Below are 24,826 nucleotides of genomic sequence, written 5' to 3' on the forward strand. Positions count from 1 at the left end.
CTCTCTGTAATTTCACGCTGCAACTGCTTTGTAAACATTTTCAATCAGATAAGAATGTTTCTAGATTTGAATTAAGCGTGAGAATTATGTGGGAATAGAATATCCTCGCCCATGTATTTTACTAATTACTAATATAATATGAACAATTAAAACATTTTAGGAGGTCCAAAATGTTGTACCTTGCTCTTTTGTTGGTGTTTTACCCTTTTCTTTGTGTTACCGGCATAAACCTGACCTATATCGTCAAAAAAGACGGAAATTTTTCATATCCCAGTTGTATTGCTGAAGATTTGGAGAGATATACAGGGGTAGGCTGGGTCTATCCCATTCCCAGTTCAGCACAAAACCTTCCCAGTGTTGGTAAGTAGAAATTTTGCGATATTATTATTATATAACTTTGTTTATTTTGGTACTAGTTGTGACAGCATTGGCCAATAAATAAACAAGAATGCAATATATTTATTTTCGGTGTAGTACAAATATTGAAGATACGGAAGAAATAGGCATTTTTATGGTATAAATGAACTATGTACTGTTGAATTTTTGTGTAATTTACATACATACATAGTTATTATTATTTAGTTTTAGCAAGGTGGCATTTAGTCATCATTTATTCATGTATGGTAAAACTTGTCTGATATACAGAAACGAATACCTATCATACCTACCGTTATCTGATACTGCTATATCGTATTCCAATTCCAAGGTGTAATATAACAGTACAGTTTTATTTTTTGCTAGGATAACGTTTTGAAGAATTTGTTTATACTTTATTTCCTTTTAAATCAGTCATACGTCATCAATGACATTTCTATGCCATCAAATGACATTTTTACGTCGTTACAGCGTAGCCAACTGTTTAGAAATCACATACACGTCATTATCTACGTCAAAGAGGTAAGTTAACAGTGTTGCCATATTACAAAAAAATTCCTGAATTGATTATAATTAAATATACGGGGTGTCCCGAAAAGATTGGTCATAAATTATACCACACATTCTGGAGTAAAAAAGTAGTTCGATTGAGCCTAACTTACCTTAGTACAAAAATGCTCATAAAAAAAGTTACAGCCCTTTGAAGTTACAAAATGAAAATCGATTTTTTTCAATATATCGAAAACTATTAAAAGATTTTTTATTTAAAATGGACATGTATCATTCTTATGGCAGGATCATCTTAAAACAAAATTATAGTGAGATTTTTCCACCCCATAATAATTTTATGGGGGTTTTGATCCCTTAAACCGCCCCAAACTTTTGTGTACGTTCCAATTAATTCATTATTGTGGTACCATTAGTTAAACACAACGTTTTTAAAACTTTTTTGCCTCTTAGTATTTTTTCGATAAGCGAGTTTTTATCGAGATGGGGCTTATTTTTTAATATATTTACATAAAAATTTTATGAAAGTTTTGTTCCTTTAAACCCCCCCAAATGTTTGTGTACGTTCCAATTAAACTATTATTGTGATACCATTAGTTACACACAGTGTTTTTAAAACTTGTTTGCCTCTTAGTCTTTTTTTGATGTCACCTTTTATCGAGATGTGGCTTCTTTTTCAAAATATACCTAAAAATGTAAATTATAAATACATTTTCAGATTATTAACTGGTCTCTATAATCGTACTTAACCATAATACAAATATGTGGTGGATTCGATAAATATTCAAAATATCTCGATAAACACTGGCTTATAGAAAAAGTCCTAAGAGGCAAAAATGTTTTAAAAACAGTGTGTTTAACTAATGGTGCCGCACTAATAACTAAATTGGAACGTACATAAAAGTTTGGAGGAATTTAAGGAAACAAAACCCCCATAAATTTTTTATGGGGTACACAAATTTCACTTTAATTTTTATTTAAGATGCTGCTGCCATAAGAATGCCACATGTCCATTTTCAATGAAAAATCTCTTAAGAGTTTTCGATATATGGAAAAAAAATTGATTTTCATTTTGTAACTTCAAAGGGCTGTAACTTTTTTGTGTGCACTATTGTATATAGGTAAGTGAGGTTCAATCAACCTATTTTTGACACCAGAATCAGTAATATAATTTATGACCAATCTTTTCGGGACACCCTGTATATCACATACCTAATATTATTGCAGAAGTGTTATTATTACGACAAAACAAATTAATATTCCATGTAAATACATTAAAAGAAATAGAAATAGAAAACAAGAATAAAGTAATAATACTAATAATCTCACATTTAAAACAATTTGAGCCGCTTGTGAAGTATAAAGAAATAAATAGAATAAAAAAACAACACTTTTTCATTAGGTACTTATTTACTTTGAAGTGTTTTGTTTTGTTACAACTAGATTTTCAAATGTGAATCAATGTTTTTCCTTCAGCAGTGTGCTGCTTAAAAATGACACAGTAGATCATGCTTCTGGGGTTCTGTTTCCAGATTTTAGTCTTTTTTATACTTTTTCCATATTCCATCCATGTTTCATCATCATCAAATAAGCATTTGTTAAATATTTGTTTTAATTCTTGTATTATTATTTAGCAACGTACCTACCGTATATCATTTCGGTAATACAGGGCACTACATTTATTTAATTTATTTATTTATTTTTAAAATAAAAATTCCATTTTTATTCAGTTGCAATGCGAAGGCAAAACAATCTTATTTTTCAATTAGAATACGGAGTGCAGTCCAGCCCTCTGAATCGATGATTTTCGACTCTTGTTTGAGTCTCATCGGAGAGAACGTAGGCCTGCTACTCCATACTCCAATTGACCAACACCGAGAGTCTATCCCCCACACCGCAACTGACTTGAATGGACTAGGTGACTAGCGTCATCTGGCAATTGAAAGATGAAGTAGTTTTCAATCCTAATAGCAATATTAATAATATTTAAAAATATTAAAATATTACTAAAATATTTTTAAATTGAAAACTTATTGGTCCATTTTCTTGGTAACACCTCCATGGCTTCTAAAATTTGCAAGCCAGATGGATGCTGAAGTGAAGAAGACAAGAGGGAATTCAAAAACTTACAATTCACGACCCCGTCTGTTCAGCTGGTAAATTCCAACAGAAAATGGACCTAGTTACTCCAAGAAGTAACGACCAATATAAAAATAAAATAAAAGTAGCAGGCCTACGTTCTCTCCGATGAGACTCCAACAAGAGTCGAAAATCGTCGATTCAGAGGGCTGGACTGCGCTCCGTATTCTAATTGAAAAATAAGATTGTTTTGCCTTCGCATTGCAACTGAATAAAAATGGAATTTTTATTTTATTTTTATATTGGTCGTTACTTCTTTGAGTAACTAGGTCCATTTTCTGTTGGAATTTACCAGCTGAACAGACGGGGTCGTGAATTGTAAGTTTTTGAATTCCCTCTTGCCTTTTTCGCTTCAGCATCCATCTGGCTTGCAAATTTTAGAAGCTATGGAGGTGTTACCAAGAAAATGGACCAATAAGTTTTCAATTTAAAAATCTTTTAGTAATATTTTAATATTTTTAAATATTATTAATATTGCTATTAAGATTGAAAACTACTTCATCTTTCTCTTTATTTTTATTTGTATTTTATATAAGCCACTTTCGTGATTCATTGGTAAAATTTTTAAAAAATTCAACGTCCTCGATTATTCAAATAAAACACTAAAGCCTTGTCATTTATTTACAAACAGGTGTTAATATTACGTTGCTTTTGTTTCCAAATGTTGTTCTGAAGCTATTTCCTTGTGGCATTTTTATGATTAACTATTTAGATGGGAAATAAGCCATAAGTTAATAAAATTATTTTTTCAATTTAATTGTGGCTTATTTCCCATCTAAATAGTTAATCATTTGTTTCCAAAACCAAAAAAATACTCAAAAATATTATGTATGAAAAAAGTTGAATCAATTTAATGCTTTCTGATAAAAAAGTATTTTTTTGCAATGCGTAAATATACTATACAGCGATGACGTTTTTCCGACGCTTCGGTACATTGCTACCACCATCGCCGAAGAAACAAATCAATGCATTTAAAATTTAAATAGCAGTGAACATAGTGGAACCTCGCACCTCGCCAGGCATCTCGCTATGTGTATTTAATAGGCGATGGTCATAGCTATGGCAGTAGCGTAACTAGTCTGACTGCGCCCAAATGCAAGTATTCCCCGTGCGCCCCTATTCGTAGACTCATTTTCCAGAAAATCAGGTTTTTGCGCCCCCAAAGGCCTGCGCCCCAATGCACCGCATTGGTTGCATTGGTCGTAGCAATGTGCCTGGCGAGGTGCGATACTTCACTATATGTCTACACTAAGCTAATTCCGCAACTTGTGATTTGTTTATCGACATTGTAAAATCCAAACGCACGGAAAATTGTGGATGCCTAAAATCAAATGGTAAGTTCGTTGGAATCCAGTGGCGGCTCGTGGTAATTTAAAATGGGTGTTCAATTAAGGAATGTAATTATAGAAATGGTGAATAAGGGCCACGAGCAATTGCGGCACAGGCGAAAAATTTTTGGGGACCTCGCCCCTTTTTTGTCTAAATTTGATATTATTTATCACGGTTGTTCCTATATAAATAAAACATAAAAGAAACATACATTAAATCAAAGCTAATTAGAAACACAATTTAAACCCTAAAAATAATATAAAAATGTCTGTGATTTTTGTGTTCAATTCTGGCCCCTGTATATTCCTGGATTTAGTCTTTCTGATGACTTGGCATGTCCCCTCAAAGCTGTTTCGAATACGCCACACAATTTTTCACAATCGAAAAGACGGGTCAAAATGTAACGATTTTTTTTTTAACTTGGTCGTTAAAGTCTTTTATTGATTTTGGATAGCCAGAATCTAATAATTGGCGAGCAATCCATCCAATATCCGAGAGTTGCAATTAATTTTTTAAATAATGAATTTGAAAAGAGCTGTGTTTTTTAATTTTTGTTGATAAGTGAGATAAATTCCGAACGCCCCCGAAGAAGTAGTTTCATTGTTTGAAAACACTAAACATGGAAAACAAAACAAAGAGTGTAGTTTATCACACCCGCACAACCACGAAGTTTTTTTATATTGTTCAACTTTAAAACAACGTTTAAACTTTTTGTTTCTTGCGATTTTCAAAACTATTTGCATTTTCTTTTATAAACACTACTGAATAAGGCTCCATCATAAAACTACTAATATTGTATTTAAGATTTAAACGATTTAACTAAATCCCACAACAGAAAATACATACCAAACTCTGAACCGAAACGCTCCAGCGGTCTCTGTGTGCACTGCACAAATGCTCACTGTTTTAAATAGGCGATCGGTAGTTTCACGGATTTTAAGATTTTTTGAACTTATACTTCTTTAGGCGCGATCGCGTGATTGAGGGTGAAATTTTATTAATCTGCGCGCATGCGCACACAGACAATATGGAGTTCGTAACTAAATGTTTTAATTTATAAATGTATCAGTCCAGAAAAGGTGTGGAAAGGATATATTAGCGTGTTTAAATATATTTTTCTATAAACGTGCAATTTATAGCACCAGCGCTTTAAGAATTTTAAGGCACTGCAGTTAAAAGTGAATTGTCAAATTGTGAAACGTCAAAATATTTATATTTCATTTATTAACATTAATATTAATGATACAACTTGCGCAATTTGAAAAAGGTGGTTTAAAAGGTTTTTTAAAATTTAATTTAAACTGTATTATTGCATTTTTAACACGTTTGTAGAAAAAAACTATTAAAATTTGTTAGAATATACAAAAATAAGAGTAGATTCTGATGTTATTCTATAGTTGTTATGATTTGCGTATTGACAGTGTAGGCAGTTTTGATGTAATGTCAAGAAAAATATAAAAATAGAATGTCAGTCAAGTTCAAGTAAAAGCTTTTGTAGGTACCTATTGTCCTGTAATTGAGATGTTAAAAAGTACATTTTTAAAGCACTCATGTGAATTGCAGAATGAGCGAAGCGAATCTTTCACATACATGCCTTAAAATTGTACTTTTAACATTTATATCATAAGTAACTATTATTATAATTTTTGTGTATTTGGACTTGTCTACCTCGGGAATAAGATAAGTAATATTTAAAGTATTTTATAATTCACTTCGTATGTTTGTCACTATGTCTGAGAAATCTTGTAGCCCGTATAAACAAAAGGATATAGCTCAGTGGTAGAGCGTTGGGCTGGAGATCAAGAGGTCCCCGGTTCAAATCCTGGTGTTTTTTAATTTTTGGTATTGTTTTAATAAAAATTTTTGGAAAGTAGTAAGTAAAAATTAATTTAATATTTAAATAAAATACAAATAAACTGTTTGAAAGTATATTTATATCATTGAAATCATATTTAGAAGTATAACTTCTTACGTGCGTACAAAGTACACACACACATTCTTTTTTTCTAACCACAGGGTTAGGTTAGTACCGGCTGGTTCAATTTGAATTCTGCACCATAGCCACAGCATAATACTGCACTTGCCACGTACATCTAGTGGCATAGAGCAAACAAATATGATTAATAAATAAAGTTATATTTTAATAATTCTATGAGATTTAAATAAAATATTTTAATGATACTATAATATTTATGAGATTTAAAAAACTGTATACTAATGAAATTTTATTGGGTGTTCACTGCACAAGTGAACCAATGGAGAAACCGCCCTGTTGGAATCATCGGTATACACGGGATGAAGACATCATCTCCTTTGTATTTTTCTTTGACGATTGTTGTCTCAATGTCAATTCATTAGTCTTTTCAGCCAGTCTCGTTTTATTGCACAGTCCAGGTTGATTATTACACAGCATGCCCTTACTGTCCTTTTATATGGAGTGGAAGCCTGAACAATTACAGACGCAACTGAAAAAAGACTTGCTAGCTTTGAGATGTGGTGTTATCGAAGAACGTGGAAAATATCATGGACACAACATGTAAAAAACACGGAAAAATTAAACTAGATGAAAAAAGAAATACTCAACTCTCTGAGGGAAAGAAATATCAGTTATTTTGGTCACAGACTAAGAAATGAAAAAATCAGTTAATGCGATTGGTTACTCAAGGGAAAGTGGAAGAAAAAAGAGAACCGGGAAGATGACGTTCGTGTTGGAAAACTTAAAGCAGTAGAATGGAAAAACAACAATAGAAACCTTCAGAATCGCTGCAGACAGAGAAAAATAGGCCGTGATGATCGTCAAAGTCCTTAGTCGATGGTCTCCAATACAAGCTATTGGAGACAACCGTCTAAGTCGGTGATCATTTCAATACACCCCGTAATTAGAATTTGTTTTAGAATTACTCTTCTTTTTACTATTTTCGGTTGTAAGATAGTTTTTGTCCTTCAAAGTTTATTAAAAGTAACGAAAATGACCAATTTTCCTACGGCATGACGCTGTACGCAACCTATGGCATTTATTGGAGACCACAGCCTTACAGGATGCGGCACACGAAGAAGAATATATTATGTTAATTAATATCAATACAAGATAGGGGGGTTAGGCACCAGTAGATAGACACAAAAATATTAAATTGTTGAGTTATGTATAGGCCAGGAACCGAAGCTCTTCACCTCGCAATTTTTACAGAATGGATCGATTTGCTTGAAAATTTGAGAATAAGTAGTGGATAGTCTAAGGATCGAAATCTATGTGATTCCGAAAAGCGCTTTTACCATGGGGGTGGTTGCCACCCCGTTCTCGGGGGTGGAAATTTTTTATTATATTTTGACTGCAAATGTTGATAAAAACATTCATTGTAAGCAAAAAATGTTCTATACATTTTTTTGATAAAATTAGTAGTTTTCGATTTATTCGCTATCGAAAGTGTTAGTTTTGTAATTTTAACTATTTAGAATGGGAAATAAGCCACAATATTATTAAAAAATGATTTTTATTAACGTTTCTAAGTTTTTAATTATTAATTTTTACTAAGCAACAACATTTTTGTTTATATTAAAAGTATTTTGTATTTTGACAACGGCACCCGATTTGGGCGTCGAAACGTTAATAAAAATCATTTTTTAATAATATTGTGGCTTATTTCCCATTCTAAATAGTTAAAATTGTAAAAATGCCACAAGAAAATAGCTTCAGAACAACATGTTAGTTTTGTATAGAAAAAATCAATGTTTTTCGATATACTCATTTACGATTCACTCAATTTTTACCGTAGAAAAAATTTTTTCAAACCAAGTTCTTGTGAATTAAATAACCTACAATTTTATATTGAAACATTTTTTCGTATCTCTGATGCTAATCTTTCTATTCTGAAGAAAATGACATTTTTACCAAACTACAAAAATTCGTTATTCGCTTTTAACTCCAGTTTTTTAAAAACTAATCATTCTAAGCCAGTCAAACTTCTAGAATCTATTAATAATACATAAATAAATAAGAATGAATAAGGTCAATGACTAAAAACACTGCTAACTTACATTATTATGCTTCCAATTGGATTTCTCCTTTTTTTTTCAAAAAAATATATTGATTTTGTAACCGTAACTTTTTTATTTTTTATCTTAGAAAGGTTGGTAAAAAATAATTTTGTAGGTTTTTACAAGATCTATAAGATATAATATTAAATATTTTTAAAATCCTCAGTCGCAAAAAGGGGTGACTTTGAAAGGGTTGGTAAAGGTGGTTTTTGCATGTTATTACAAGTTTTAATTGTCAATAGCTCACTAAATTTTTGCCGTAGAAAAAATTTTTGCAACATTTTTCGTATCTCTGACGCTAATCTTGCTATTCTGAAGAAAAGGCCATTTTTTCCAAACTACAAAAATTCGTTATTCGCTTTTAACTTCATTTTTTTAAACTAATCATTCTAAGCCGGTCAAACTTCTAGAACAGCGGTTCTCAACCTTTTTGAGTGTTGTACCACCTACAGTTATTTTTATTGTTTTTGGTACCACCTATATTTTTAAATTGTATTATCAATACTTACTAAGTACTACTATTTTAATTTTTTCTGTGTTTTGTATACCGCCGCCAATAATGATATGTACCACCAGTGGTACATGTACCACAGATTGAGAACCTCTGTTCTAAAACCTATTAATACATAATAGGTACATAAATAAAGAAGACCAAATAAGATCAATGACTAATTTTAATTAGGGTGGTGATTAGGGGGTTGCTTGCGATCACTTTTTCGCTGAAAAAAAATAGGGACTGACATTCTTTTCACTATAAGTCACTTAATTTTTGAGCTAGAGACTTTCTTTTTATTTCTGAAGATAGATATTTTTAAGTACTTTAAATTAGTTTGAAAAAGTTGTCCTCGAAAAATAAATAAAACTATTGCCTGTTTTATGATTCACCACCCGGTATATGAGATTAAAATATCCACATACATATATATTTTTAAGCAAATCAATTGGATTGTCTCGGTATAATAGAAAGATTTATTTTTAAAGGATTGACTCATCTTACCACATGACCAACTTCAACCTATTAACATACCTCTCCTTTATTTTCGTTTGTAAACAATTACTAACAATGGCTAAAGTTATAATTATAAAGTAATAAAACAACTGTTATAGTTCATTGAATAATGCCATACAATATTATTTGACTTTCCTAAATAGGTTGTCTACGGAGTGATTCATGGAGAAGATATTGATCGTCAATAATAAACCAGCCACTAAGAAATGTTTCATCAATAATAGAAGCTATTTATATCTACCTACATACTCTTAACTACCTACTCTTAATGGGAAACTGGTTTACTCATTTCTACTACTACATGTCGGTTTATTAGGTCCAAACCAGACGGGCCACTCTGCAGCGCTGCTCTGTGGATCCAGAAAGCAGCTTCCGATGATTTACCGTGGGTTCTTATGTAGAGTGGTCATCGCACCCCAGACGAGCGACTGTGGCCAGCCACAGTCGCCGAGCCTCACTGCTAGTGGCGTCCACTAGTGGCAAACGCCATTCAGATGTTTACGAGAATTTATAGGGTGAGCACCTAAAATGAATTTCGATTCGGAACGGTTTTTGATTGAAGTGCAAAACAGACCCGAGTGTGATACACTCGGGTATATGTGATACAAGAACCCGAGGGTATATTTATAGGGCATTAAAAGGAAAAGCGTGGGACGTCATCTTTGAATTATTTGTTTTTGATTTTAAAGAAGGTAGCCCTATCGAAAAGAATAAACCCCATAAGCAATGTTTTCTCTATTTATATTTACATTTTATTATACATTGTATGCATTTAAACTGAACAAAACAAATACTTACAATCTTGTTTATTTATGTTAAATAGTGGGGTCCCATCCTAGGTCAAAAAAGGTTTTATTGTTTGTTGTTGAAAACAAGACGATAAGATATCAGTTAAAAGGGGGTTGCAAACTAGCATGTTTTTCACTTTCACTCAGTTGTCAGGTTGTATCAAACTATTTTACGCCTGTAGGATACGAGATGTACTGATTGATTTTTTATGTGCTTCTTTCTGTGATATAGCTGTTTTTGTCTGATTCTTCTTAATTCCATTTATGGAGTTTATTGGTATTTTTTCAAAAGCGTTGAAATTTTATTAAATATTTAAAACTATGGACATTACAAACACTGTTTTTGACAAACACTTTTTTAAAAAAATATTAGCCGGGAAGTTTTTAATCAGTTGATTAAACTTACTGTTTTTGAAGTTATACTCCTTTAGGCGCGATTGAGATTGAGGGTGAATTTATATTGATCTGCGCGCATGCGCACACCGACAGTTTGGTATTAGTCTTTATACGGGCTCTGATTGGGTGTTGAAATGATCTGTCAATAATTGTTCAATATGGAGGTTATCGGTAAACAAAAATGTTGTATAATATATTAGTTTTGATTGTTGTGAGGACAGAAATAAAATCAAATTTATAATTATAGTGACTTTTTAAATAGTTTTGAAAAGCCACAGGTACGTAATTCTAAATGTTTCAGTTGTATTCCAATAAAAAATTATCTTCATACCTATTTGGAAAATGTAAAAAAAATAATGTACTTACCTAGTACTTGCTATGCTATATCCCTAGTAGGCAATGCTTCAATTTACATAATCTGATTACGAACAAACTTTCTACAAATTTTCATCTAATGTATCGTTTTCTTACTCTATATATTGTTGTATTTTAATTCGACAAAAATCAAACTAATAAAAATTCATATAAACAAAACAAAAAGTTGTTCAGGTCGTGTATATTCCCACATGACGTATACGCGAAGTTGGTGCAGTTTGAAATCGCTTCGACTCTCGTACGGCGGGATACACGGGAAGTAGGTTCAAGTCCAATGCAAGTTATATCATTTTTTTTATTTTTTTTTATAGATTTTATGATTGTAAGTATATTATTATATAATTTTTTTCAGAAAATACGTATTTAATTAAAATTTTTGGCAACAATTATTGTTCAGAAATCATTTGTGGCAGTTTTCAATGTGTTTGTGTGTGTTTTATTCTTTTATTTTTTTAATTTTTGGTATTGTTTTAATAAAAATTTTTGGAAAGTAGTAGAGAAACTGTTTAAAGTATATTGATTTATTGATTTCATTGAAATCATATAATAGAAGTATAACTTCTTACGTGCGTACAAAGTACACACATTCTTTTTTTTTCTCACACATTACATTAAACGCCGCACCCTTCCAAAAGATCCACTTCGCACCATAGTCGCCGAAGTTAGAAAATCGACTGTTTCAGCCACTCTGTGGATTCACAGAGTAGCGCTGCAGAGTGGCCCGTCTGGTTTAGGCCTAATGGGAAACTGGTTTACTCATTTCTACTACTACATGTCGGTTTATAACGTTTTCCGACTTAAAATCGCCACTTCGTCCGGTTGTGCCATAGATCCTCTTCTATGGCCCTTTCTCTCAGCTCTTTGCCTATTCCTTCGTTCCAACTTTTCTCGGTCTACCTCGTTTTCCCTTTTTCCGCTTGTCATTTTAGTATTTCCTTTGTTATTTGTTGTTGATCCATTCTTTTTATATGACCGAACCAGAGAAGTTGTTTGTTTACTTGTTTCGAATTATTAATATTAATATTAGACTGTACAATAAGTTTTGCGGTTCGATAAGAAAAAAACACTTTGATGGTTTGAAATACACTTTATTATTCAGTATAATCTCCCTGAACATCAATACACTTCTTCCAACGAGATTCCAATTTATGAATTCCATCCCTGAAGTGAGAATCTAGAAGGACTGCAAAATACGCTTCCACAGCTATTATGACCTCATCATTTGATGAAAAACGCTTTCCCTTCATGAAATTTTTTAAGTATTAAAACAGATGGAAGTCTCTGGGAGCCAAATCTGGTGAATACGGTGGGTGCTCCAACCACGGGCGCCCATATAAAAATTTTCAGGGGGGTGTGGCAGACGTGAAGATGTTGCGCATTATATTTTGTATATTTTGGATAACCATATATAGTGGGGGGCACGGCCCCCCCCTGCCTATGGGTGTGGGCGCCCATGGCTCCAACAATTCGAAGTTTTATTGTCATTGTCAAAATGCTCATATGACACGGTGCATTGTTCTGATGAAAAATGATTTTTGAAGTTATACTTCTTTAGGTACGAGGGTGAATTTTTACATTTCCTGGCGCATGCGCACACCGACAGTATGGTATTAGTCGCTACATCTTTTAAGTTATGTAGCGCAAATACGGTGTGCGTGAAAAGAATATAGTATTAGTGTTTTTAGTAAATATATTTATTATAATTTTTATGTCTGTGGATTTGTCTTCCTCCTAATAAGTAATATTGAAAATATTTATTTTCAATTAATGTATCTGTCACCGTGATTGTAATTATGTCCGAGAAATGATCGACTGAATACAAAAACGGTGGTAGCTGATCGGTAGAGCATTCGCCTAGGGATCGAGAGGTCCCTTATTCAAAGTCATATCCTTTTTTTTTGTATTCTTTTTGTTCTTTCTAAAATTAGTTTAATATTTAAATACAATACAAAAAAACTGTTTAAAGTAGATAGGTATATTGATTTCGTTGAAATCATAATATGAAATTAGATTATATTATAATAGAAATATAACTTCTTACGTGCGTACAAAGTACACACACATTATTTTTTTTTTCTTCTGCAAACCGGGTCTTTTTTCGCGAATTTTTTCCTTCAGCTGATCCAAAAGGTTATAATGGTGTGCAGAATTTATTATTTTACCCTTAGACAAGGAAAAAAGAGAGGACGGGTAACACCCATTTAACACACACGTTCCAAAAGTGAAGCCAGTTTTTGGTTTGTTTGTCACCAGAAACATGGCGGTCACGTCAAAAATAACAATGGGTTGCCAGTGGTGGGTGTTCGTTGAAGGTTAAAATTTCATAAAAAATAAAGTAAATCATCATCTAAAATTCGTAATAAAAACATATGTATGTATTGAAACATATGTACGTAATATGAGCAACTTAATAAAACATTTACCGTACACAAATTCTTCATTTTAAATACATTTCATGTTTTTATTTTAAATACTCAATGCATAACAATACCCCAAAGATACGTCGATGATCAAAATCCCTGGTGTCAGTTTGGCTTCACTTTTGGTCATAGGATTACTCGTCCTCTCTCTTTCCTTGTCTAAGATTTTACCAATATGCAAGTAATCCACGAACAAAAATTCCTTTTTCATCACAAAAACTGATGCTAACAACTTCTTGGTCGATTTCTGGACACGAACTCGTTTCAGAAACGAATAACCAGGTTCACATCACAGTTTAGCCTCTTGTTTTGATTCAGGATCATAGTGGTACGTCATAGTCTCGTCCATAGTAATAAATCGAAGCACACAATCCACTTTATCCTTTAAACGTTCTAAATGTTCATGAGAAAGTCCCATTCGAATGTTTTTGTTCCATTGTTAGCGAATGCGGCACCCGTTGTGAACACAAACACAGCTTTCTGAAACCCAATTAATACTTCCTTTTTGTGTTTGTAAATTTGTAAACATTTTCCTCTTTTTTTTTTCAAATTAAAATTCTTTATTCACCGGAGGGACCGCAGACGTTCGGAAACAATTAGCGTCTCTTTGCAAAGACAATGACGTCGACTTTGCAAAGTAACAAGACACTTACTCAACACACACACTACACATTACCCCCTGACTTAGTAATAAGTTATACAATTACGTGGCTAAAGGTTCTAGTTCTAAACCAAAGCCAGAATCAGAGAAAAAAAATTCTTTATATATTTTCATATTGTATTTATCGCAGACAGATAACCATGAAGACTAACATAACACATAAGCTATTTCATAATAGATGATTAATTTGTTACGATATATTAAATAGAACATGCGTTGAATAATTTGTTTTCTGTGTAAACATTAACATGTACCAATTTGTATAGAGATTATTTGCATAATTAAAAAAGTAAACTGTAGGTTACATTTTTCTATTATTAGACACAATGTTAAGATAACGTTGAATAACAAACTAAAAACTTTTTAATGAATAAAAATGACTGAAACTTTCTCAACATATTCTTGAAGTTTAAATTACGATATATATATTTGATATTTTAGAAAGATAAAATAGTGATTAGCCCAAGAAAACAGATATGTTATGGCAATAGGCCTTATGAAGTTAAACACTTTTTTGCTATAAAATTATACAGTGAGCACGTAAAGGGGGAATAAATCCATTCTATCATGAATGTAGGATTTTGGAAAAAAATCTCAAAATAGGTCGATTTTTATTTTTAAATTATGACTTTTTGGCATATATCAAACTAGTAACGTCATCCACCTGAGCGTGATGACGTAATGGATGATTTTTTAAATGAGAGTAGGGGTCGTGTGATAGCTCATTTGAAAGGTTATTTAATTATATATTCAGTAATATAAACATTAACATAATTATGTATACAGGGTGTCCAGGAAATTTTTTTAATTAAATTAATTTAGACAAAAAGAAGAATGTATGTAATTTATTTAATTCAAAATATATTTTACTGCTGTCAGAAAACAGGAAGAAATGCTGATTTGACAAATAAATATTATTTTTCACCTGTCTCTTGACGGTTTGAACATTTAATTTAAGCGAAAGGCAATATTTATTAATTCAACATTTTTTTTCTATTTTCTGACAGCAGTAAGACAATTAATTTAATTAAAAAAGCTGTTTTGGTCACCCTGTATAAATAATTAGGTTATTGTTTATATTAGTGAATAGGGAATTGAATAACCTTTCAAATGAGATATAACGCGACCCCTATTCTCATTTTAAAAAATAATCTATTACGTCACCACGCTCAGATGGATGACGTCACTAGTATGATATATATGCCAAAAAGTCATAAGTTAAAAATAAACATCGACCTATTTCTTTCCCCCATTCTAGAAAAACTGTATTTATTCCAACCTTTACGTGCTCACTGTATATTAAACTGAGTTTTATGGAATCATCTGGTATTTTAGGGGGGGGGGCAAATCTGCCCCTATCAAATGAGGCCCCTCTTGAATCTATTAGTTCTATACGATATTCTTTATAGTATTTTGGTCGTATGTTATCGTACGTTATGTAAAAAATGAAAAATGTATGCATTTATGTCGAATATTACGTACATATTTTCAATTTCAACTTTTTTATCTTTTAACTTACATTCTTTAAAAATTGGTTCACATGCTTTGTAGCCTTGTACAATATTATGAATCCCGCAACCAATCAAGAATGATGTCATCGTTTATTCTCCCGCATATATTTTTTGGAGGAAACAGGTCATAATAAATGAATTAATATTTTTCTAGTACAGTTTGGTTTTATGATGCTCCAGAGCCATTGTTCTATAAATAAGGAGTTTTATTTATGTATTTATGTATATGAAAATTTCCCAGGTGGTTAACTACATTTGCAATTGTGTGTCATATCTTGTTTAATTAAATTCAATTATTATTATCAATTTTCCGTAGGATGTTTATATTTAATTAATAATTGTCTGGTTATTTATAAATCTTAATATTTCTACGAAATAGTTTGATATGAAATAATATAAAATATTTATTATTAAAAATGAATTTATTGTTTTTTAGAATGTACTCGGTAGCTAAAATCAGAATGTAGAGATAATATAAAACAAAAAAAAATAGATATTCTTTGTTAATTTACTGCTATAATTGTTCCATTTTATGTTTGCCTATGCGTGATGATTGATTTTCAAACAAATTAAATCAAATCATAAAGTGAAACGTACGTCGATGTGTATAGTATACAGTATACACAATGTATACAGGGTGAGGCAAATAAAGGGCCTATTAGAAATATCTCGAGAACTAAAGGCAACAGAATCATGAAAATTGGAATAAAGGGGTTTTGAAGGATGATCTATTAAATGAAAATATTTTCATCTCTTTGCAACTTCCGGTTTATAATTTCGTTTTTTAAAATGGGACACCCTGTATATTTTTACACTTTTGGATTCTCTTCGATGTCTTCTTTCTTAAAATATGAGGTTTTGTAATATTATACAGGGTATTTTAAAAGATAATTACGTTTGTTTTAATTTCGTAGCAAAATTAACACCCTGTAGAATTGTAGTAGTTTGACATCTAAAACTCTACTTACGTTCAAATGATTTTTAATATACTCTACTATTGTTAAGAATCATTAGTATACTAAATTTTTAATTTTAGTATACAGGGTTGGTCGAAACTCGGAATGAGTATTTTCTGAGTTTGCTTAAATGGAACACCCTGTATTTTAGTATTGTAATGAAATGATATTTTATGGTATTTTTTTATTTCTTAAGAATTCCCTATACCTAACTGCTTTAATTTGTGCTTAATTGTTAATCGCACCAACAATTTTAACTAAGTAGGTATTTATTTTAATATGTATTTATTTCTGAAAAATTATTTGGGATTGAGTATTTTCACGGCCAACCTAATAAAATTTTACGTATTTTTTGTTGCAATTAATGTTTAGCTTGAATCACCAATAACTCACAAATTAAAGCAGTTAGGTATAGGGCTTTTCATTCACAGTCATTTGTTTCGAGCTTCTGTCATTTGTCACATAATATTAATATATCTACGTCATACGTTATTGGTATCTGGAATGATACAAACCAAAGACGTATGGCGCAGATATATTAATATTATGTGACAAATGACAGAAGCTCGAAACAAATGACAGTCGATGAAAAGCCCTATAGGGAATGCTTAAGAAATAAAAAAGTACTATAAAATATCATTTCACTACAATACAAAAATACAGGGTGTTCCATTAAGAAAACTCAGAAAATACTCATTCCGAGTTTCGACCAACCCTGTATACTAAAATTAAAAATTTAGCTATACTAATGATTCTTAACAATAGTAGAGTATATTAAAAATCATTTGAACGTAAGTAGAGTTTTAGATGTCAAACTACTACAATTCTACAGGGTGTGAATGTTGCTACGAAATTGATAAAAAAACGTAATTATCCTTTAAAATACCCTGTATAATATTACAAAACCTTATATTTTAAGAAAGAAGACATCGAAGAGAATCCAAAAATGTAAAAATATACAGGGTGTCCCATTTAAAAAAATGAAGTTATAAGCAACTTCCGTTATAACCGGAAGTTGCAAAGAGATGAAAATATTTTCATTTAATAGATCATCCTTCAAAACCCCTTTATTCCAATTTTCATGATTCTGTTGCCTTTAGTTCTCGAGATATTTCTAATAGGCCAGTTATCTGCCTCACCCTATATATGTTACGTACTTGCAATAACGTAAATCCGGCCAATAACGTTAATAACTGGTCAATATCGACAATGGCCTGTTGAATTAGTCATTGTCGATAATGGCCGGATATTAACGTTATTGTCCATGGAAACTGGACATTGATGATCATTTTAAATTCTTGATAACATTGCCATCATTGTCCGGTAAATGTCAACAATGCCCGTTGTTAATCGGTTAATGTTGAAATTTAGACTAAAAGATAGGTTATGTTTATTATTTGTTACATTTCTCTGCTCGTGTCGAAATTACTCGTAGTAAATTTATGTAAAAAGTATTTAGTTCAGGGAAATAAGGGGAAAAAAATTTCCTGTTGGTGACACAACCCCCTCCAGACCGAAACAAAATTTTTTGAGTAGTATGGACATCTATATTAAAAACCTATATGTTTCCTGCAGCCGATTTTGATGATATACATAGTTATAAACAAATGGAGATCGAAAAACGGTAAATTTTCGCTTTTTTGGTCTATAATCAAAAAGTTAAGTATTTTAAACAAATTTGAGAGTGAGAAACTCATATATCGTATAAAAAACTTCAATATGGCGTTCGCTGAATATGTCTATCCTTATTGGTTGCTTATAAAATTGAAAAATAAATCATAAATTTTGAAAATGTATAAACATTCTCAATTTCTTTGCAAAACGAAAATGCAGCAGCTGCATAATACTCTGGTTAAAGCGGAGAGTGCAGGAAGAGTCTATACCGGTTTCGGAGATCTTTTTCCCTCATCAGTAAACCCATATCCTCTTCTCTCCGCTTTAACCATTTACCATAGCTTAGGGCCTTCCCGAATTGCAAAGAAAGAAATGTCACGGATGGACTAGGGCCATCTACCGGAAAACAAACTAAGTTATCAATCGAAGCAGCGCAGAAAACGACAATAAATATCGCCTCCGTACCACCAGATTGACAACAGGTGGAATACTTTCTTTGGTTACACCTCCTGAGACTTTTACAATTTATAAGTCATACAGGTGCCGAGAAAATTAAGATGAGAGAATTTTAAATAATTCACAACTCATCTACTCAGCATGGTAAAGCTCCAACAAGAAAGATTCCTTAATACTCAAAAGAGTAAATGAATTAAAAATGTATAAACATTCTCAATTTCTTTGCAAAACGAAAATGCAGCAGCTGCATAATACTCTGGTTAAAGCGGAGAGTGCAGGAAGAGTCTATACCGGTTTCGGAGATCTTTTTCCCCTCATCAGTAAACCCATATCCTCTTCTCTCCGCTTTAACCATTTACCATAGCTTAGGGCCTTCCCGAATTGCAAAGAAAGAAATGTCACGGATGGACTAGGGCCATCTACCGGAAAACAAACTAAGTTATCAATCGAAGCAGCGCAGAAAACGACAATAAATATCGCCTCCGTACCACCAGATTGACAACAGGTGGAATACTTTCTTTGGTTACACCTCCTGAGACTTTTACAATTTATAAGTCATACAGGTGCCGAGAAAATTAAGATGAGAGAATTTTAAATAATTCACAACTCATCTACTCAGCATGGTAAAGCTCCAACAAGAAAGATTCCTTAATACTCAAAAGAGTAAATGAATTAAAAATGTATAAACATTCTCAATTTCTTTGCAAAACGAAAATGCAGCAGCTGCATAATACTCTGGTTAAAGCGGAGAGTGCAGGAAGAGTCTATACCGGTTTCGGAGATCTTTTTCCCTCATCAGTAAACCCATATCCTCTTCTCTCCGCTTTAACCATTTACCATAGCTTAGGGCCTTCCCGAATTGCAAAGAAAGAAATGTCACGGATGGACTAGGGCCATCTACCGGAAAACAAACTAAGTTATCAATCGAAGCAGCGCAGAAAACGACAATAAATATCGCCTCCGTACCACCAGATTGACAACAGGTGGAATACTTTCTTTGGTTACACCTCCTGAGACTTTTACAATTTATAAGTCATACAGGTGCCGAGAAAATTAAGATGAGAGAATTTTAAATAATTCACAACTCATCTACTCAGCATGGTAAAGCTCCAACAAGAAAGATTCCTTAATACTCAAAAGAGTAAATGAATTAAAAATGTATAAACATTCTCAATTTCTTTGCAAAACGAAAATGCAGCAGCTGCATAATACTCTGGTTAAAGCGGAGAGTGCAGGAAGAGTCTATACCGGTTTCGGAGATCTTTTTCCCCTCATCAGTAAACCTATATCCTCTTCTCTCCGCTTTAACCATTTACCATAGCTTAGGGCCTTCCCGAATTGCAAAGAAAGAAATGTCACGGATGGACTAGGGCCATCTAGCGGAAAACAAACTAAGTTATCAATCGAAGCAGCGCAGAAAACGACAATAAATATCGCCTCCGTACCACCAGATTGACAACAGGTGGAATACTTTCTTTGGTTACACCTCCTGAGACTTTTACAATTTATAAGTCATACAGGTGCCGAGAAAATTAAGATGAGAGAATTAAATAATTCACAACTCATCTACTCAGCATGGTAAAGCTCCAACAAGAAAGATTCCTTAATACTCAAAAGAGTAAATGAATTAAAAATGTATAAACATTCTCAATTTCTTTGCAAAACGAAAATGCAGCAGCTGCATAATACTGTAGCAGCTCATAAATTTTGAGTTTTTATAAATATTCATAACTTATGTAAAAATTAACTTAGAACGTTCTTATTACACGGAATGCTGAGACTTCTGGTGCTTAAATCATACCCTAAATTTCAAAGCAATTGGTCAAATAGTTTAAAAGGTATTTAATTTGTTTATCCCAAATTAATTTTTTTTTGCAACGCTAAAGTCAGAAAATGATGAAGTTACACTAATACTTTGGATAGTTTATGAAAGACGAAGATTTATAATATTAAGTTAATTAAAAAAAATGCCAAAAAATATTTCTAAATACATACTGCAAAATTATTTTGCAAGAACATGTGAATTAAAAAAAGGGGGGCTAACTTCGTCCCTAATTGTCCTAGGACAATTGTTTTTCTTTCTAAATGTGTATAAAAATTCAGTCTTTCCAAATATGAAAAAATAATTTTTCTACGGGTAACGGTTAAAAAGTTATTCTAATTGTTTATAAGTAAGCAAAAAATCGACGATCGTGTTTTTGCAAAATAATTTTACACTGTTTTAAATTACTTTTTGTCATTTTTTTAAATTAAGTCAATAGTATAAATGTTCCTCTTCCATAAACTGTCAGAAGTCTTACTGTAACCTCATAATTTTCGGATTTATAGGCCGTTTCAAGACTTTGACGTTTATGACACTAATATGAAATCTGGGAGGCAAACATTGAAATTATTTATATTTGTACTGCATTGAGTTTTTTGAGTTTTTTACGTTTATTAGTTTTTTTATAAAATAGTTATTGTTGTTATAAAATAGTGGTTTATATAACAGTTTTTATATAATAGTTTAATAGTTGTAAAATAGTTTTTTTTAGTTGTATTTTCCGAATATTTTGCTGTTGACATTGTGTAGCTTTTAGCTGTTGAAGTTCTTTAACGACTTTATTTAGTTTTAAGCAGTGAATAAATAAACCTGAGTGAATATTTTCAAAAGCTGTTGGTATATAGATCTATTTTCCCTCAAGGGGTATGAGTTAACCTACAGTAGAAAAGGTTTTCCAAGGGTAACTAACATGGACATAGTTACGTATTTAGGGCTTAGTAATAGTTTCTACACAGGTCAACAAATGAAGGCATTTAAGAGTTTAAATTCTTACAAATATTTTGAGGCAGGATTTGTATATAATTGTGGAGCTATTAAAATAAATAATTTCATCATAGTGGTTGGTAATGTAAGTTTAAATTTTATTAGCTCTAATAAGGCATGGTTCAGCTCAGATATCTTCAAAAATTGCCTTTTTAAAGAATTTGTACCTGCAGTGAAAACATTTCAAGAGAAGACACTGGGAATACTGCTGGAAGAGGTGAAATGTTTTTTGATTTTAGACAATGCTCCTCGCTCTGAAAATATTCTATGATCAAAACATGGCAACTTTAGTTGTATGTTTTTGCCAAAAAATACATTGCTTATTCAACCTATGGATCCGGAAATAATTTTAGCAACCAAACGAATATATCGCAAAAAGTTTTTAGATGAAGTAATTACAGTAGAACCCCGTAAATCCGAACCTCGCTAATCTGAACTTTCGGCAAATCCGAACCAACGGAAAGTGAAAAAAATTTAAAAATTCAAGACAAAACTTAAAAACATGTTTATTATACAGAGTAAAGCTAGAAAATTGGACAATGTTGGATTAATAGGACTTTTGACATTTAAAATTTCTTAAAAATAAATATTAAACTTTAATATATAGGTTTATAAAGGTTAAACACAAACTTACTTTGGTTCTCTCATAGTCAACTTGAGTAAAAAATATTGTCCACACTCTTGCGAGAACGTTTGGCTACTCAAAATCGCAATGAAAACTTTGAACTACTAGTTAAGGCTAACTTTCGAATAATCTGAACTTTTCGGAATCCGAACAGGCTGTCTCCCCAATTAGTTCGGATTTGCGGGGTTCTACTGTATATGATGAAGATAAAGCAGAAGATACAAGAGGGCAGCATACCTTGCAAAACTTAACTGTTACAATTTAAAATCAACAATTTGACAAGTTTGCTACAGCATGGAAAGGGCAAACATTAAAAAAGTGGTTGGAAGAATTTGTTTGATGGCCATACATTATATTTAAGAGGGAAGTTCCTGATTTCTGTAGTGTAATACATAATAATGCAGAAGAGGAAGTAACCCTCACCGCTGGACTCCACTTGCGATTTGTAGTCCCGAAGATTGAACACATTGTTTCAAATACAAGTCAATCCATGATTATTTAGTCGCAAATGGATTGACTTGTATAGGGCTTTTCATTCACAGTATTATGTTTCGAGCTTCCGTCATATTTCGTATAATCCGTGTATATTAATGTTATACACGGATTATACGACATTTGACAGAGGCTCGAAACAAATGACAATCGATGAAAAGCCCTATTTGAAACAATGTGTTCAATCTTCATGACTACAAATCGCAAGTGGAGTCCGGCGCTAACACCAAACATTCCATGTATGTTCCTAGAAGGTACACACAGGACATTGAAAAAAGCACAAGAACGTTCCCTGAACATCCCAGGAAAATTCTGTGTCAGCATTTTAAACATTCCCTGAATCCATGAATGTCCACGAATGTTCTTGGTCATTCAAAGTATATTTTTAGACATTCCTTGGATATACCAGAAATATATCCCTTGCTGATGTGACAATACCTCCTATCTGTTTTTTCATGAGTTTTGTAGGAGAGACGAAAAACGTTAAGGTCACATCCTGTTTTCATATGTAAGTTTTGACTTGTTTTGTAGTAAATAGATAGTGCAATTTACTACAAAACAAGTCAAAAAATATCATATGAAACAGGAGGTGACCTTAAAACAAGTTTTTAGTCTCTCTTACAAAACACATAAAAAAAAAACAGAGAGGATGTATTGTCACATCACCGACGATATGTGGCCATACCAAATAATACATCCTTGATAAATATAAACATTTTTATTGCACAAAATCTTTTCATACATTTTTAATGTAGTTTACTGATATTCCTACATAGTTTTAAAAAAATGTGTCACATTTGCTTTGTAATCATTTCTGTTGCCTTTCGTAGCCACATATTCCATTCCCTTCCTGGTTTTTTGTACACCACTTCTCTCAGCTGATTCTAAAAAAAAAATTAAAATGGTAATTTTTCTATCCTTTACAATTAACAATCAGAGGAAATATTATTTACAGATAATGATATGCATAATAATAATAATAATAATGAATATTTTGTATTTTGACAATGACATCTGATGTGGAAGTCAAAACATTAATAAAATTATTTTTTCAAGTTAACTTTCACATGCGTGTCTTAAAATTGTACTTTTAATACTTATATCATAAATAACTATTAAAACTATCTTAAAACATTGTAATTTGCTAAACCAGTATATTTTACTGTACTACTACTCTACTAGCTACACTAAACTAGCTACCTCATTTTCCACTGTTTCTAAAGACTTGTTTACATGGGTAGAGTTTTGAGGAGAGTAGAGTAGCAGTAGTACTCTACCAAAAATGGCTTGATACCATTCACATGAGGAGAGTACAAGTATAGTACTGATGCTAGTATAGTGAAACTGATTTTTTTATTTTTGTATTTTTAAACACTCTTGATTATAAGTGCACCTTAAATTCTTAATTTTTTGCTTGAGCTCGTTTACTCCAAAGCCCCCCTTTGCCATTCTTTCGACGATTTCATCCTCCGCAGCTTGCCGCATACTTTTATTTGTGTAGTAAACACTACCTAAATTCCATAAACACTGGCATTCACCGTATTATACGTCTACAAGTTTTAAAGTTTCATCTTCGGTGAACTTCATTTTCACTATTTACACAAAACACAATTCCAGCCAGAATGACAGCGCCCCCATGTACTCTCCTATCTACTCTACTCTGCCATAATTGAGCGTGTTCCATGGGTAGAGTACGCAGCCGAGTAGACATTTTGGCAGTGGTGGTGGTCGTAGAGTAGTTACTTTGCCATATGTTGCTAGTCACTCTACTTGTCAGTCTTAACAAGTCTTAAGACTTGTTTACACATGTAGAGTAATGATGCAAGTACTTGATAGAGTAGAGTAACTCTACCTGTAAAAATGCTCAGCACAGTAGAATAGCAAGTAGAGTGTATAGTAGGTGGTAAAATAGAGTGACTAGCTTCATGTGGCAAAGTAACTCTACTCTACTACCACCACCACCGCCAAAATGTCCACTCGCCTGCGCACTCTACCCATGGAACACGCTCAATTCTGGTAGAGTAGAGTAGGTAGGAGAGTACATAGGGACGCTGTCATTCCAGCTGGAATTGTGTTTTGTGTAAATAGTGAAAATGAAGTTCACCGAAGATGAAACTTCAAAACTTGTAGATCTGTATGGCGAATACCAGTGTTTATGGAATTTAGGTAGTGTACACTACAGAAATAAAAGTATGAGGCAAGCTGTGGAGGATGAAATCGTCGAAAGAATGGCAAAGGGGGGCTTTGGAGTAAACGCGCTCAAGCAAAAAATTAAGGATTTAAGGTGCACTTATAATCAAGAGTCTTTAAAAATACAAAAATAAAAAAATCG

At 32.3% G+C, this 24,826-nt stretch overlaps 1 protein-coding gene across 1 annotated transcript in view; it reads left to right on the plus strand.

Moving 5' to 3' along the window:
- Positions 1–24,826, plus strand: part of LOC114349462 (uncharacterized) — an 87,684-nt gene that overhangs the window by 257 nt on the left and 62,601 nt on the right. The window contains exon 2 of the mRNA XM_050654263.1: positions 161–360. Within this exon, the coding sequence (XP_050510220.1) occupies positions 161–360 (200 nt within the window). The remainder of the gene's footprint in view (positions 1–160; positions 361–24,826) is intronic.

Source organism: Diabrotica virgifera, chromosome 6 (genome assembly GCF_917563875.1).
Source record: "Diabrotica virgifera virgifera chromosome 6, PGI_DIABVI_V3a".
Lineage (NCBI taxonomy): Eukaryota > Metazoa > Arthropoda > Insecta > Coleoptera > Chrysomelidae > Diabrotica > Diabrotica virgifera.